This window comes from Xenopus tropicalis, chromosome 3 (genome assembly GCF_000004195.4).
Source record: "Xenopus tropicalis strain Nigerian chromosome 3, UCB_Xtro_10.0, whole genome shotgun sequence".
Classification (NCBI taxonomy): Eukaryota; Metazoa; Chordata; class Amphibia; order Anura; family Pipidae; genus Xenopus; species Xenopus tropicalis.
Window position 1 is genome coordinate 39,719,617 of NC_030679.2, and position 16,728 is coordinate 39,736,344.

General features: G+C 37.8%; 1 protein-coding gene across 1 annotated transcript in view; it reads right to left on the reverse strand.

The window, feature by feature from the left end:
• Positions 1-16,520, reverse strand: part of lars1 (leucyl-tRNA synthetase 1) — a 29,596-nt gene extending 13,076 nt beyond the window's left edge. Inside the window, 16 exon segments of the mRNA NM_001015831.1 lie at positions 726-811; positions 3,398-3,475; positions 3,809-3,949; positions 4,076-4,129; positions 4,647-4,723; positions 4,973-5,060; positions 5,349-5,574; positions 5,948-6,015; positions 6,290-6,353; positions 6,883-6,995; positions 7,730-7,891; positions 9,863-10,003; positions 10,943-11,023; positions 11,961-12,048; positions 13,538-13,656; positions 16,501-16,520. Of these exon segments, the coding sequence (NP_001015831.1) occupies positions 726-811; positions 3,398-3,475; positions 3,809-3,949; positions 4,076-4,129; positions 4,647-4,723; positions 4,973-5,060; positions 5,349-5,574; positions 5,948-6,015; positions 6,290-6,353; positions 6,883-6,995; positions 7,730-7,891; positions 9,863-10,003; positions 10,943-11,023; positions 11,961-12,048; positions 13,538-13,656; positions 16,501-16,506 (1,592 nt within the window). The 5' untranslated portion in view covers positions 16,507-16,520.
• Positions 16,521-16,728: the final 208 nt, after the last annotated feature.

Consider the following 16,728-nt stretch of genomic DNA (forward strand, 5'->3'; position numbering starts at 1 on the left):
TGGGTCAGCTCCCTTAAAGGAACAGTAACTCCAAAAAATGAAATAGCTTTAAAGTAATAAAAATATAATGCACTGTTGCCCTGCACTGGTAAAACTGGTGTGTTTGCTACAGTAACACTACTATAGTTTATATAATAAGCTGCTGTGTAGCCACGGGGGCAGCCATTCAAGCTGGAAAAAAGGAGAAAAGGCACAGGTTACATTGCAGATAACAGATACGTTCTGCAGAGTACAATAGTGTTTTATCTGTTATCTGCTATGTGCCTGTGCCTTTTCTCCTTTGAATGGCTGCCTCCATGGCTACATAGCAGCTTATTTATATCAATTATAGTAGACTTTCTGAAGTAATCACACAACTTTTACCAGTGCAGGGCAACAGCACATTATATTTTAGTTACTTTTATACACTTTCATTTTTTGGTGTTACTGTTCCTTTAAGCAGAAAAAAGACCCTAACAATTCCCCCGATTCTTTTTTATAGGAGCAACCTCAGTCGAGGCCTCTTTGAAGAGTCTACTCTAGGCTGTATTTTCCAGGTGCAGGCAGCAGTGAGAACATAGCTGTTTTGACAGGACAGAAATCCATTGATTATGCTATTTTTTTCAATAAAAGAAGTATTTTACTTACAAATTATTAATCAATTTAAAAATACAAAACTAAATGTGCAGCAAATTCAATTTGCAAAATAAAATGAAGTAAAAAGCCAGATGTTTTGATATGCTCACCACTGGTCACATAGTGCCACCACACATTCATCAGCAGAACGAGACATAACTTGCTTTTCAGGCTCCATGTAAATCATAGCCTCGCCCTAAAGGAGAATACAAGAGGCATTACATCTTGGGCATGCAAAGACTTAGCACTTTGCAGAAATAAATTACAGAATTACTAAACTGTGCCATAAGCTTGCTGTTCAGCTACTACATGCCGCCTCTGAAGGTGTTATGAAGCATTCTATGCTGATGACACAATGTTTTTGAATTTTTTTTTTGCCATGCAGTGTTCCTAAGCATACCACTGCATGCCAATGCATGGGTTAACGGACTTAACAGAAAGTCTGTACAGACAGGAACACAGCCTAGGCTGAGAATGATATAACTTAATGCACTCATGTACAAATGTGTGACCCCCATGCAAGTGATTATAATAGTGAAACATCTTTATTAGATTGCTAGTAAAAAGACAGACCAGCAGACAGACATTGCGTGGGGTTCTTAACTCTTCTCAAAAGTCAGTGCAAAAAAAAAATTCATTTTGTAAGATCAGCATTTCAGTCTCCAACATTGTTATTTTATTCACTCTCAGGTACAAGAGAGTGTTCACTGCCATGTTCTGAGACTGCGGCAATAGTATCTCCTCTTTAAATATTCAGGATACACCAGAGTTGTATCTCTTGATACAAAAGTGAATGTGAGCTTTTTTTGCTCTGTTTGTATCTCTATACTTTGTGCTGGAAGAAAACAGATATCTTTTGCTTCTGGTTTTACCGGGCAATTGCATTTTTCATAGATGTCTAGAAGAAACTAGGCAGCTGAAGAAGTAATTGCTTTTAAAATAGTTTTTTTTATTTTTTCAAAAAGGAGCAGCTGGCACTATTCCAGATCACCAACAAACAGTCAAACATACTGAATTTGTATTAAAAACATTCCTAAGTTTATTTCATTACACAATTATACATAAATGGCCTTATGTGTTTTGTGCCTACACAGGGCACTTAATCATAGGCTAAAATTATGGGGCTAGCCATATTCTTCACTTCCCAGGGTGCCACAACCATGTGACTTGTGCTCTGATAAACTTCAGTCACACTTTACTGCTGAGCTGCAAGTTGGAGTGATTTCACCCCCCTCCCAGCAGCCAATCAGCAGAACAATGGGAACCGAGCAAGATAGCAGCTCCCAGTACGTATTAGAATAGCACTCAATAGTAACAAATTCAAGTCCAGCTCGGTTCAAGAATAACATTTTAAATGATAAAGTGAATTATTTGCTATGTAAACAGTGTAATTTAGAAAAAAAAAAACTATACCTTTAAAATCACAACAGTATCCCTTTAACTAGTATAGTGCACATTTAAAGCTTACTGTGGGCATGATACAAATGGCAGCTATCTAACTTGCTTAAAGCTAAAACAGACATTGCAGTTAAAGGGCATGTCAACCCCAAAAATATTTTTTGCATAATGAAAGAAAACATAATTCTAAGCAACTTTCCAATATGACGTAATTAAAAATTTGCAGTGCTTTAAACATTTGTAAATGTAATTGCTATTAAAAGCAGCATTTGGTGAACTCCTGATTGTTACATTTTAAACAATGTTGCAAAAGTCTTGTTTCTCCAGCAAGTCAGGTCTGTCAGTCTGCTGCTTGTGTTACAATGTTTCAACAGTCTGAGCCACCAGGGCAGAGAATAGAAACCACAGGCAAGCACTGCTTCTAATAGCAATTATAAATACAAATAACTCAAAAAGCATTACAAACTTGTAATAAATGTATATTGCAAAGCTGCTTAGAATTTTGGTTTCTTTTATTAGGCAAAAAATTATATTTTGCGTTGCCTTGTCCTTTAAAGGAGACATATCCTATAAAAATTAAGACTGCACCAGGGAATTATACTCCTCTAGATATAGAAGGATTGTGCTTAAAAAAGTTGTGTTTCTGACTGATTTATTGAGAAATTCCACAAAAACCCCACTAGCCCCACCCATCAGTTCCACTTCCTGCTGGCTGAATTCTCTGGATGAGCTGGGGAGCCGGCAGCCCTCTGTACCCTGCACTGTAGGATAGGAACCAATCAGCAGCTAGGCTGACCTGATAGGGAACTGAAGCCTGTCTTTGCTTGTGTGAGTGCAGGGCTGTGATTGGCTCTCCCCCTCCTACTGTGCTTCTGGCAGGGACCGTTAGGACACGCCCACCCTTCATTTCAAACTAGGACAGAGAAGTGAGAGGATCTATAGGGAGCTCCAATAAAGGGGCCATTGTTACAGATAGGATTAATTTTTAGCACAAAGTGAAACCAGCACCGGATATTATTCATAAAATGACCTTTTTTCCCATTTATCCAATATGTCTCCTTTAATCAATAATGTTAGCCCATTAGCGAATACTCGACAACTAAAACAACCTAAATCCAAGTAACCAACTCCTAAATTCAAATCTAGATATTCAAAATTGAGCTTTTTTTTTTTAACTAAAAAATCATCTGTGGCATTCAGCTGTCCCAGATTCAGCGCACCTCTAAAACCCCATGAAATAGAGGTGTAAAAAACCAAACAATGATTAGCTAGGAATAGCTTATCTTCTTCCCCATGCTCATTTAAAAAGGAAAAAAAACAACATATTTTATATGTATTCTATTCTTTTTTTTTTTCATTATGGCAGCCATGCTGTTCAACTTACTTTCTCAATCATCAGTTTCTGAATGGGTTTTTTCACATCCTGGACCTTTTGGCCTTCGTATCCAGGGACTATCATGACCTGTGGAAAATGAATATACAGCAGTATGAATACTTTCATTTATCATTGCCACTGCAACATCAGATGTTCCATCAGCATTTGGCACATATAAACTAACATCACCTACAGTGGTGCTGTGTCAGATGCCAACTTGCTCAAAAATGGCTATGCCAGTAAGCAGGTCAGGACTGAGATTTAAAATAGGCCCTGGCATTTCAAATACACAGAGGGCCAAACAGCCCCCCACCATCCCAATAAATAGTGACTATCTACTGCATCTTACAGTAGCCCCTCTGGCATTTGCCAGAATCTGTAGCTTGCCAGTTCGGGGCTGCCAGTATCGAAAATACTTACACCTTCATAGAAGCCTTTGAGGTAGACTTTCTCTTTTGCCTCTGTTAGCTTTTCTCTATCATTCTGGCTCTGAATTTTTAGTTCATCACAGACCATTGGAGCAGAGAGGTTACCATAGCCTGGTATGTCAATAATTGGTACCTGGAGACAGGAAAAGTTAAAAAAACACAGTTTAAGGAAAGTCAGTGGGTCAGTTACGTAGACTTTTTAATTAACTTCATATTTGACAATCACGGAGAATCCGGTCAGTATAGTTAATTTACTTACAGGTTCAAAAGGCAACACCATCTCATCTTTTATGCCATACTTCTGTCTCAGTGCCTAGATTGAAAAAGCACAATTACTCCATGAATCACACAATTCAGGCTGACTGTTGTGTTATTCTTATTAGGAAAAAATAAAAGTTTGAAGAAAAAAAAAACTGTTATAGTAAATTATAATTTAAATGTGTGAATAAGCATTTCTACTGAAGATTAGATCAACTTCAGTTGGGGTTTTAAAATTTCTCTTTGAAATTATCAAAACAAAGCAGCAGTCAATATTAAATATATTTGTTTTAAAAATACAGTTAACTTGACTTTATACAAACATATTTTTCTCTGCATCATTGTATTTGTACAGTACTGAACTGGGGGCTGAAATATTTCTTGACTTGGCAAAAAGCCCCTTAAGGTTATTCATCAGCCGTGGTAGTTCAAATTACAAATTTACATAGAATCAACCCTGTATTTTTTAAGGTATTCACAAGATGCTTTATTCAGCTTTAAGATTAGGGATTTATTCTGTCTGAAAGAAAGGGCTACTTCCAATGTGTAGTGTGTCAGTTATGGAAACTCACTTGTTTTTTCTTCAGGTCTCTCAGGGCTGCTATATCATCTGGTGCATCAGAGGGCACACTGGTTACCACACCAGTGCCTTAGAAAAAAGGGCAAGGAGAACAAACGATTAAGGCAGAAGACAAGTAGTCTTTTAATATAACAAAAGTGCAAATTAATCAAAAAGTTTAAAACATGCATGCTCATAGGAAGCCATGCCAACAACATGCCCCATACATTGTCTAGCATCTGTTTGCTTTACACACAGGTTTTTGTGGACCTTCTGTGCATTCACAACATAAGCAGATACCCTAGTTTGGCAGGTGTATTTCACCGATTGGAAACTTACCTTTATCTTCCTTAATGGTTAACATTGGAAGAGCATAGATCACTTTATAAGATGTCAGTGGGGCAGACAAAGCAGCACCAAGAAGGTCCTATAAAGTAAGGGGAAAGCAAGTTGGGATTTTTTTTTATTTGGAAGCACAGTAACTAGTTACTGTTCAAGGACAGAAACATGAAATCAAGCAATCTATTTCTAATATGCACAAACATTATGTTAGGGACATCATGTACTCGAGGGTCAGGGCCATAGATTCTACGATCTATGGCATACAAGAGATTTTTATGTCTGCAAATCTTCAATGTGTTTCATAATAAATGTAATCAAGGCCAGCTAATAGAGCAATCAGCTGTTTATTGATAGGTGCTATAAAAGTGAGTACCTCTCCCATGAGCTCCTTGACAACAGGAACAACTCCATTGTCTTTGGTAAAGCCTTGGTATGACATATTCCTGGCTGCTCTTTGAGTACAAATGAATATATCACCATTGGCTGTTTCAAAAGCAATGTATGGCATATCAGGTCTCAGCCAGCAGTTAGTCTGTCCAAACATGGTCTCTGGGCGCAGGGTAGCTGCCACCAGGAAAACATTCCTGCCCTTAAGGCCACTGAAAAAAAGATATATACAGAGATGATAAAATGTTTAAACTGGCTGCACAATCCTTTCTAAAGTCCGAACATCAATTATATGTTTTTAAATAAAGAAAACATGCAAAAATTTAATCTGAAACTAGAATCACTGCTTTGACTATCCATGGGTGCAGTTAACCAAAATAAATTAAAAGCTATTTGAGGGAGGAACATAATATACATGAATTTTGGGCCAATGTATTTATTTCTAACCCATAAAAATATAATTCAAAGCTCAGACATTCTCCTAAACATCAAAAGAATGTATCCTCCTTCTAAATGACATAAAAAAAGAATTCTCTGAGAGCAAAATCAACAACTCCATTAGGAATATTTTATTAGGTGTTTTACCTTAATTTTGTTGGAATGGGCTCAAGAACTTTCATTTTGATTAGTGTGTATTCCTGGGGTCCAACACCCTATTTTAAAAAAAAAAGTTACATCAAAAATATGTATTTGCATTAACAAGCATTAAGTTTATTGTATGAGTTGTGATTCCCTTCAATACTTATGACTTTTCTCAAATGACATTTTTCAAAGTTAAAGAACTTGAAATAACAACTTTGTGACATTTTCATTTCTTGTGTTAGCTTACAAAGAGTAAATGAACAAACATATTCACAATGTATATGAAAAAATGACTCAAATTTGTTTTAAAACCCAGAATAAATATGAAATATGGCAAAATCCAACCTCTCCAGTTTGTCTGTCATGGTCCATGCAGGGCTGCCCATCTCTTGGGGAATAGATAGTGTACCTTAGAATAAAAAGGAATTGTACTCTTTGTTAGTGTGCTAGAAAAAAGGAAAGCCTTTCTTGTCACTTGTCAAGTTTCTCTTAACTCATCTTTTCATTCTCATTTTTTTTTACAGGTCTTAATGTAATTTGGATCTCAATACTTTAAGTCTACTAAAAAGATATTAACATACTGTTTGATTACTACAAAGGAAAAGGAAATCAATTTTAAAACATATAATTAAATTGGACTCTTTGGAAGATAGCCTTCCCTATAATTGGAGCTTTCCAGATAATGGGTTTCTGGATAACAGACCCCATACCTGTATAAGGTTTTCCCACCATTCGCTATTTCAAGCACCTAAATATATTGTATTTTGCTTATTGGTACTCCCCAACCCCATTTGATTTCTTCATAATTTCTTTCTTCTTGTTTTCACCTTTTCTACTACATTCCAGAACTATTACATGGCATCCCTATAGTGAATCAGAAAACTCCTTCAAAACATACACTGAAGTCTCCTAGCCAGGAAATGACTAAATCAAAATACCTTTTGCCAAACTTGATTCTGTTCCTTTCTTTCAGCGTCAGAAACTGCCACTTTACAAAAGAGTCATAAAAAGGGTTGACATCTGTGGTGATAAATGAGCGGCGCCAGTCCACCTATTTGAAAAAACATGAATATGCACAAGATAATGTAAAACATTTAGCACAGGTTGGACCTGCCCACAAAGCCTAGGATGTGCTTTTAAAATAAATCTCTAAAGAATATGACGATTGTGCTAAAAATCCTAGTATTTGTTTGAGCTATACTTGTCGTCTATTCCATGTACACTGGTGTCCATCACAAAAAAGAAAAGCAGAATGCACAATAGCAAGGAGTAAGTTTTACAAGGCTGGTAGATAGATATCTATGACACAGACAATAATCATGACGTAGATTAATGCCACACAGGCTAAACTAACACCATTGTTGCTGTAAAGTTTCTACTAAATTAAAAATGATTCATTAAAGTTGCATGATTATACTACAGTTTACGGGTCTCAATTTTATCCCATCGTGTTTCAAAGGAATTTAAGTATGTATATTCCCAGTGTCGGACTGGGGTGCCAAGGGTCCAGCAGAAAACCTTAGGGCCACTCTCCCCTTCTCTGCTCACTCACTTTCTTTAGTCTCTTAATGACTTATTTTTACATATGTTATCTATCCTTTCCTCCATTTCTTCGGTTTCTTCTTAAATAGATTTGAGTTATGGCCATGGAACAGGCATACAAGGCAAATGGTTGGGTGAGCAGGAGGGCCCACTGGGAGTTTCCCTGGTATCTTGGTGGGCCAGTCCAACACTGTTTATTCCTCATGGGAATATTCTGTATCAGGCAAACAGTTGGAAAATTACCTTTAACCCCATACTCTTGAGATCTTCAACAGCGAGAGGAGGGAAATAATCGAGCCAGTGTTCTGCTTCAGAAAATCTTATAATCTCTTCATCAGATAGGCCAAGAGACTTCATAATTCCCCACTGGTATTTTGATGAGCCAGATTTTGCAGCTGCCTTACTCTGTCGGGTAATATAACAAGCACAGAATATTTAAAGCTACAAAGTATGCACCCAACATACACTGTTGTTTTAATATGAATGAACAACAAAAAAAGACCTTTGGATGTATGCAGTATAAGTCCCAGTCAATCCCCTGCAATTTAAAGAAAATCAATAGCCCCAGAATGAATACTTAACCACTAGATAGATTATATTATGTTAAGTGACCTATTAAAGAATCTCACCACACTGGAATATATATATATATATATATATATATATATATATATATATATACCAGTAAATATTGCCCTTTTACATCCTTTGCCTTGATCCACCATTTAGTGATGGGCTGTGTGCTCCCTCAGAGATTACATGGCAGCTTTAACTGTAACAGGAAGAAGTGTGGAAGCAAAAGACAAAACTCTGTCCATTAATTGGCTGATGAGGCCTAGCATGTATGTGTGCCCTGGCTTGTTTGTGTGCACTGTGAATCCTATGATCCCAGGAGGCGGCCCTTAATTCTTAAAATGGCAATTTTCTATTTAGGAGTACCTAATAGCACATACTACTAAAAAAGTATATTTTTATGAAAATGGTTTATTTAGATGAAACAGGATTTTACATATGAGCTTGTTTATGCAATATATTTTTATAGAGACCTAGATTGTTTGGGGGTATAGTTTTCCTTTAATCCTACTATATATGAAAAGTGTCAGAGATATAAAATCATTTTTATGCAATAACCATTACCAAGATTTAAGGCAGCTATCCTGCACCAGGTTAACCAATGTCATAACTAAGTGGCAACTCTACTTAAAATAGTCACCAACTTGAGATCAGCTATCACAGGCAATCTCAAAGGTCAACAATGCCCCACAGGTTTGCAAAAAAAAAAAATCACAACTTGCACCTGCATCCCCTGGGGGAATAAATTACCCCCACCAAACATATTATCTAATTTTAATTCTAATCCCAAAATCAGCTGTAATTTTACCCCATGGTCCCACTGCCCCTAATAAGAGGTACAAGTGATCCCTTGAGGATGGTGTGGGCAATGCACATGCACAAATCAGTTTTTGTGCAAACCTTTGTCCAGGGCAGCAGCCCAAGTGATTAAGTGTCTCCTTGTGCTTTAAAACTGCTCATTTACATGACCCAGCTGACATTTGGGAAACCTCACAGTATTCCTTTTTAGGGCTCTGGCACACGGGGAGATTAGTTGCACGCGACAAATCTCCCTGTTCACGGGCGACTAATCTCCCTGAGTTGCCATCAGTTGCCATCCCACCGGCGAAAATGTAAGTCGCCGGTGGGATGGCACACGCGGCGACACGATTTCGGCAAATCGACGAAAATGCCTCGCGAGGCAACTTCGGTAATTTGCCGAAATCGCCTGCGCAGCGTGTACCATCCCACCGGCGACTTCCATGTTTGCTGGTGGGATGGTAGTTCAGGGAGATTAGTCGCCCGTGACACAGATTGTAAGTTTTTAGAAGCAAGAAATTCATTCCTACCGGGTACTGAAATTTAAGTTATAACATCTGTACTTGCTCATTTTCAGTCCTTGTAAAGTAATGCATACACTTGTGGTGTTATAAAAATGCATGAATACAATACCACTTTCCCCATAACAGACTTACAGACTAAAGGTGGCCATACATGTTAAGATCCGCTCGCTTGCCGAGGTCGCCAAGCGAATGGATCTTCTCATGATATCCCTACATACGGGTGGGCGATATCAGGTGAATTTTGGCTAATTCAGTCGTTTTGGCCCTGGCGAGCCAATGCGGTCCCCGATCCAACTTAATTTTTTAACCTGCCCGATCGATATCTGGCCAATTTCAGGTCAGATGTTGGTCAGGCAGGATCGTTGTTTGTGCCCCTACATTGGCCGATAAGCTGTCAAATCGGTCTAAGGCACAGATATCGGCAGCTACAATCGGCCCGTGTATGGCCACCTTTACTAATGAGAACTCAGGATGCACTTACCTTCTTTCCTTTGGCTTTGTCCTTGATTATCACTTCATCCTCTTTCTTTGCAGATGTTTCTTCTTCCTCCTCCTCCTCTTCTGGGAACTGAGGTGGATAGCCAAACAACTCTGTTTCTCTTTTTAATTTATCCGCACAAGCCTGAAGGTGGGTAGTAACAGGATTAGTCACATAAGATTTCCTCAACCTTTTCCTTAAGACATTACTACAACATGATCTCTTCTAATTATTTGTTTTATATTGCATTCATGTGTGTCATCATTGTTTAGTTGAATAAATGCTTATCATGTAAGCATAACTCAAATTTTAAATCACTGAACAAGCTAGCAACACTCTAAGCTATTCATTCTTCTCAGCTATCAAAAGAGTATGTGGTATTTTGACTGAATTATTACAGCAGTCATCCGTGTACTAATGGGTGGCCTCCACTGCTCTTGATTCTTGATTAACTATCTTGTTCTTCTTCATCTTGCAGTTTCTGCCTTGCTCAAGCAGTTACTGTCTCACTTGCAGCCTGGCCCCAACATATAAACTTCTACTGAGTACTCAATACACAGAGAGATAGTTTAAGTTGGTCATACAGGGACAGACGTAAACTGCCAATCTGGTTTAGAGGGCCCGATTATACCAGTGTATGGGCAACTTTAAGCTTACTGGCCCGTGTATTGGGGCCTCCCAACACCCTCCCCTATTTATATCTGCCCAAAGATTGGTATATCTGGCCAACAATCAGATTAGTCTCACTTGACCCAAAGCATGGGTTGCAAAATAAAGAAGTCTGCATAGATCTCAAGGAGTATGGCCAGCTTATATCTGCCAGCTTAGTTATTACAATGTAGAAAGCATAAATCTGCAGGAATTCTCTTCACTTTTAATCAGACTCTTTGTTGTCAGTGTGTAGATTGCTATTGGAAAAATAGATTAGATGTGTTTTCAAAAGTTTCTACGGCAAAAAATAATAATAGGGAGTATAAATTAATAACTGGAGAGTATGATTAATTATGCTTTGAATCAGTACAATAACATGAAGATCAAGGACAAACTACCATACAATGGTCTCAATTAAACCTCCACACTTACCTTGATTGGCATGCCAGTACAATGCAGACCAAATGGAAAGAGGCATATTTTGCCTTTCATTCTCTGATAGCCAACAGCAAACTATAAAATAATATAAGGACAAAATTAATCAGTTATCTTTAGGTCAAAACAAACAATACACTTTCCTTTGGAAAATGTTTTGTACCTTTCAAATCTTGGGCTTTTACAGGCAGTTGCCATTCAAGTCAATGTCAGGAACCCCAAGCTGTGACATGAATTTCCTTACCAGAGGAAATATACTGGTGGAGCAAATGCTGTATGTGGTCATGTTCCCATAAACACTTAGTAGTAAGTGACATGATGGGCACACAAACCACTTCACATTTATCCTAGAATGCCAACTTTATAAGGGGCCATTTGGACTTTAAATATGGCCACAAAAAGACAGAATAAAGACTAGATGTATTGGCACCCTGCTGAATGATCTGATCAGCCAAACTCTCATTTGACTGCACCACAGATCATTGCCTAGAAGTTAAAGTGTCCTACAATTCAAAAGGCTGCTAGTATCTGCTTCATGCAATATCATTTTCATTAACGAGCAAAGGGTATAACAGCCTACTCCATTTTCCTACCGATACTTAACTTCAACTCCCTCATTCTACCTGTCAAAAGACCACAGTTAGAACTTGCTGTCATTGCATCAAAAAAAAATTCCCCAATGTTTGTTTTGAATTCTTCCAAGACAATCATAGTTGGAAAGAAAAGGGATCTAGAAGTCACATATTCCTATTGGTGGTATTTATAGACTTTGGGAACAATTACATACAAACTATTTTAATGTTAACAGTACATACACGTTAATTCTTAAATCATTGAATAATGCTAGTATCCAATACTACTTGTTATATACAGCCAAATACCTGCTGATCACTGCATACCAGGAAACTATGTACCACCATCTGAATAAGATCTATCCAGTGTTTTGGGTCCCCTATATAGTATTTCCCCTGACCCAGTGAAATAATTATATTAGCGTAGAGATGCAGGCACTTACCTCACATTTAGACAGCGAGAAAGTGTGCCCCAAGTGAAGACGTCCATTCATGTATGGATAGGGAAAAGTTACAAGGTATTTGCCTTTGCTAAGAAAGTTCAGAAAACAATATTAGAAAACAAACTGGCATTTGAAGAAAGTCATGTAATACATTAAGTACATAAGGATATGCAAAATGTAGAATATGCCAAAACACATAACAGTTCTCTGTTTAAAGATTTAATGTCCTCAAATTTGTACCAGCTCAGAACATTATGAGTTGAGAGTATAACTATTTTACCTTAAAGAGCTATTTAACCTTAGCCTTAAATATGATGCCATCAATGATGTTTTAATGCAATTTTCATTTTTTACTGAATTATTTAGCTTTACGTTTAGAAGTTTTCTAGTCTGGAAGTTCAATAATTTGGATATGCCAATAATTTTTCCATATGATGATCACCTACCCAAATTATAGGAAGTGCAAATGTTAAAACTAAAGCCCATAGCTCAGCCATTGCAAGCAGATTGTACTGTTAAAAACCACAACATTCTGCAGAGCGTTAAATACACAGTATAAGCACTGAAATATTAACTAAATGATATATTATACTGTATGTTATATCTTTAAAAAGGTCACATTTCATTATTAATTTTCAAAAATTAACTGGCTACCAAATATTCTAGCAAAATACAATATGTGGGAAGTTTATCAGAGGGGTGCACACAGCATCATATGTTCACCTCCACATACCTTAAGACTTCAATATATCGAAATTGCAGCACTCCCATTTCATATTCATAAAACTGCCTTTATTTCACATATGGCACAGACACAGCAACATTTCGGTCCTTTCTTAAGCTTGAGAAAAGACCAGGAGGTTTCTGTGTCTGTGCCATATGTGAAATAAAGGCAGTTTTATGAATATGAAATGTGGTGCTGCAATTTCGACATATTGACAAATATTCTAGGCAATAAGCAAATGTATCTACATAGAGGCCCCATACATTTAGTGCTAGGTTGCATACTATTAAAGATATTTAGCACAATACAGTACATATAAAACTATCCACTACCTGTATATTACACCAATTAGGCTATATCAGACAGCATGGGCCCCAAATGATACTTGTCCTACATGCGGAATGGCTTTGGCCGACTTCTTACACATGATCTGGTCCTGCCACCAGTTTCTGAGATTTTGGACAGCAGTATTAGATTTCCTGGGAAGCCACTTCATTGCTCCCACCACTTGCCTAATGGTTGTTCTGGATGATATTGTCCCTATGAAATATTTTACATTCAGGTTGCAAATACTTGTTTTATGCTATGTATTGGATGACAACAACACCTTCTGCTCTTAAAGCTTGGTTATTATAATGTGGACCCATTATATAAGCATACATATAAAAACACTACATTTGATAAGATCTGGGGTCATTGGTGCGATCTAGATGTAATTGCCTAATTAAAGAACCAGAGATATCTTGTTTTGTATTTCACCAAGTATGTACACTGTATACTCTTTTATACTCTCAAATTGTTTATACACCAATTCAGAATAATGAACGCTATATTTAAAGCAAGTGCAATCTACCTGTTCTGAGCCTGCAAATCAGAAGCATTGACTTCAAATAGTTTCTGAGCATCCCATTTTTCCTGTATGTCTTTTTCAATCTTCTTGAGGAAATCAACTTTAGCTGTTCCTTTTCGCTCCTTTAACAGAAATTATAAGTATTAGAGGACAGTTATGCCACACACTAAATATGCATGACTATGTAGTATAAGCCCTAATAAAACGTGATGCAAACCTATAATTTAATAGTAAACAAAAGCCCGCGTTCCAGTGTGCCTTACTGCCATAATGCCCAAGAAAGATTTAATATTCAGTCTTACAAAATACTTACAAATTATCCTGCCTATCTACAATGGTGATGCACACTTCACAGAAGAAATGTTTCAGCTGGCTAAAAAGAGGTAACTCCTGTATTGCTAAGAACATTTGCCAGGTTATAGCCTTTTTACTATAAAACAATTTTAGCCACACGCAGTGTGCCAGAGTGTAATCTGGTAGAATTAACAGCAATTGCCCCAGCCAAAAAACCTGCAGTTAGATATATTGCTCTGGTGCTGTCCAATAGGAGAAAGCAAATATTCCCTATGTTACTAAGAAACACCTAGTCGTTATTGTGGCCCCTCAACAAGTATCCTGGGACACAGGGCCTTACAAAATGTAAAATATTGCTCCTCCATAGTTTTATGTTCTGTTACAGGTTTCCTGCTTATGCTGAACTTAACACAAACCGCTATTTTTATTGCTATGATAAATACTGCTCTTTAACCTTAAAACAGAGATCCCCAACCAGTGGCTCAGGGGCAACATGTTGCTCACCAACCCCTTGGATGTTGCTCTCGGTGCCCCCAAACCAGGTAGTTATTTTTTAATTCCTGACTTGGTGGCAAGTTTTTGTTGAATGAAAACAAGATTTACTACCAAATAAAGCCCCCTGTAAGCTGATAGTGTGCATAGAGGCTGCCTAATAGCCAATCTTAGCCCTTATTTGGCACCTCCATGAACTTTTATGGTGCTTGTGTTGCTCTCCAAGTCTTTTTACATTTGACTGTGGCTCATGAGTAAGAAAGGTTAGAGACCCCTGCATTAAAAGAAAAAAAAATAATAAAAGCACAAAGCCTCCAAACAGATCTTAGAACATTTCTATATGTTCTCCTTTTGAGTGTGATCAGCAAGCTATCTTTGGGTCAACTGATCTAGTGTAGCTAGTTTGAGTTCACTGTCTCAGACTACTGTTTCTATTAATACTCCTCCTCACTTTAATGAAAGCCACACAATGTTATATTGGGGTTGGACACAGAAATTTTGTTTTAAGAATTTATGTTCCCATATTCCATATAACAATCTTGTAAACAATGTGCTCCTGTTTCCTGGACACAAGGCAGGGTGGAACAGAGTACGTTTCTTGAAAAGATGCAAGTTTTAAGCTGGCCATACACGTGGCGATCTGACGATGTTTCGAAACATCGCCAGATCCGCCACACACAGTCAAGGCTGAAACAGCAGATAAGGAGGTAGAAACAATAGGATTTCTACCTCCTTCTGCCGATTCAGCCCTGACGGCAGATTTTGGTCAGGCGCCTTCTATGGCGCCCGATTGGCGAGTCGTCCGATATCAGCAGCTTCCTGCGATATCGGTCGACTCGCCGACATGCCATACACGCACCGAATATCGTACGAAACGAGGTTTCTTACGATAGTATCGGTGCGTGTATGGCCAGCTTTAGGGAGATAAAGTCTCCCTTGGTCAAGAAGCAGGCACATAAACCACACTAACTGGGCTGTATATTCATATAGGACAATTGCCCTATATTAAAATGAGGAGGACACCTTAAATGAACTTTAAGTTGTAGGTGCAAGCACATCTGACCTGGGTTGTTTTATTTATTGTTATTACTCTTATACTCTGCCTCTAGTAAAGTTTGGATTTAAAATACTTCCTAGTTATCAGTGACTCTAGAATTAATGAATCTCATTGACTAAATGATTATATTATTAACATCCCTAGCAAACAGCAACAAAAAAGTGAAAAAGCTAAATAATAAAAGAAGCAGCTATATCCCCACTGCCCAGGGATACAGCTGCCTGCATAATAATAATGAACTGGCACCATACAGAGCAAACGGATCCATCAGGGTGACAATTGTAAATCTAAGTGCAGTGTTTATATTTATTATAGATTCAGTCTTGAACTACAACTTTCAGAAGCCCATGCTGAGCATCCAATAACAAGTGAAAGCGGCCAGACACTCATTTATTAAAATAAGTTATTAAAATTTGTTTCTTTTTAAGATAAATGACACATTTGCAGACTGTGAGACTGTGTTTCTTGGACATGCCATTGTGAAAAGGGATCTTCCACAGAATATATTTTTTTTTTTTAGCACAATGTTGGAAAATGTTTTCAAAGAAACTTTCCTATGTATATTTGTACCGTATATGTGTATTTGAAGAAAATGTTAACTGGATTTGAAGTTATTTTTAAATGTAAATGCTACTAAAGGCAGGATCTGTACGACTGTTTATATATTTTGCACTGCTGGGTCTGACTTCTGAAACAATGTAGCAGATGTCAGATGCTTAACAGATCTGGAGGACTCCTATTACACTACTTTAAGGTTCAGTCAGCTGCTAGGAAAAAAGTGATCAGCAAATGCTGCTTTCCCTGGCAATCACACTTTCAAATAAGTAGAAACCCACTGAAAAGGTGCAAATAATGTATATTGGAAAGTTGGTTATAATTTTTCATTATGCCAAAAATAGTTTTTGGGGTGAACTTCCCCTTTAAAACTTCTCTCATTGCATTTATAGAGAAATTCTGGTTGCAAGTTAACAGCTGCACTGGGGATGCCCAATGAACACAGTGTAAGACGTGCTAATGTAGTCTACCGCCCCTTTCCAAACGAGACCGCTGCCATGCATTTAAGTGGCCACTATATCCCGACCAAAGACAAGGCGAACTAAAGGCATAACCATAGCACACTGACCGTCATGGTGAGTCTCTCCCAGCAGCCTCAGGCCCAAGCACAGCTACACACTGTCTCAGCTCCTTGACACACGTTGCCGGCTCCTAGATGGAAGCTTCCTGTTACGGGCGCAAGGCACGCTGGTCATTGTAGTTTTGCTTTCCATTTAGACTTCGTATAATGTTCCATCTTGAACGGCATTTCCCATAGTTCCCATACAGTGAGACGTCCACAACCATGTGGAAATTG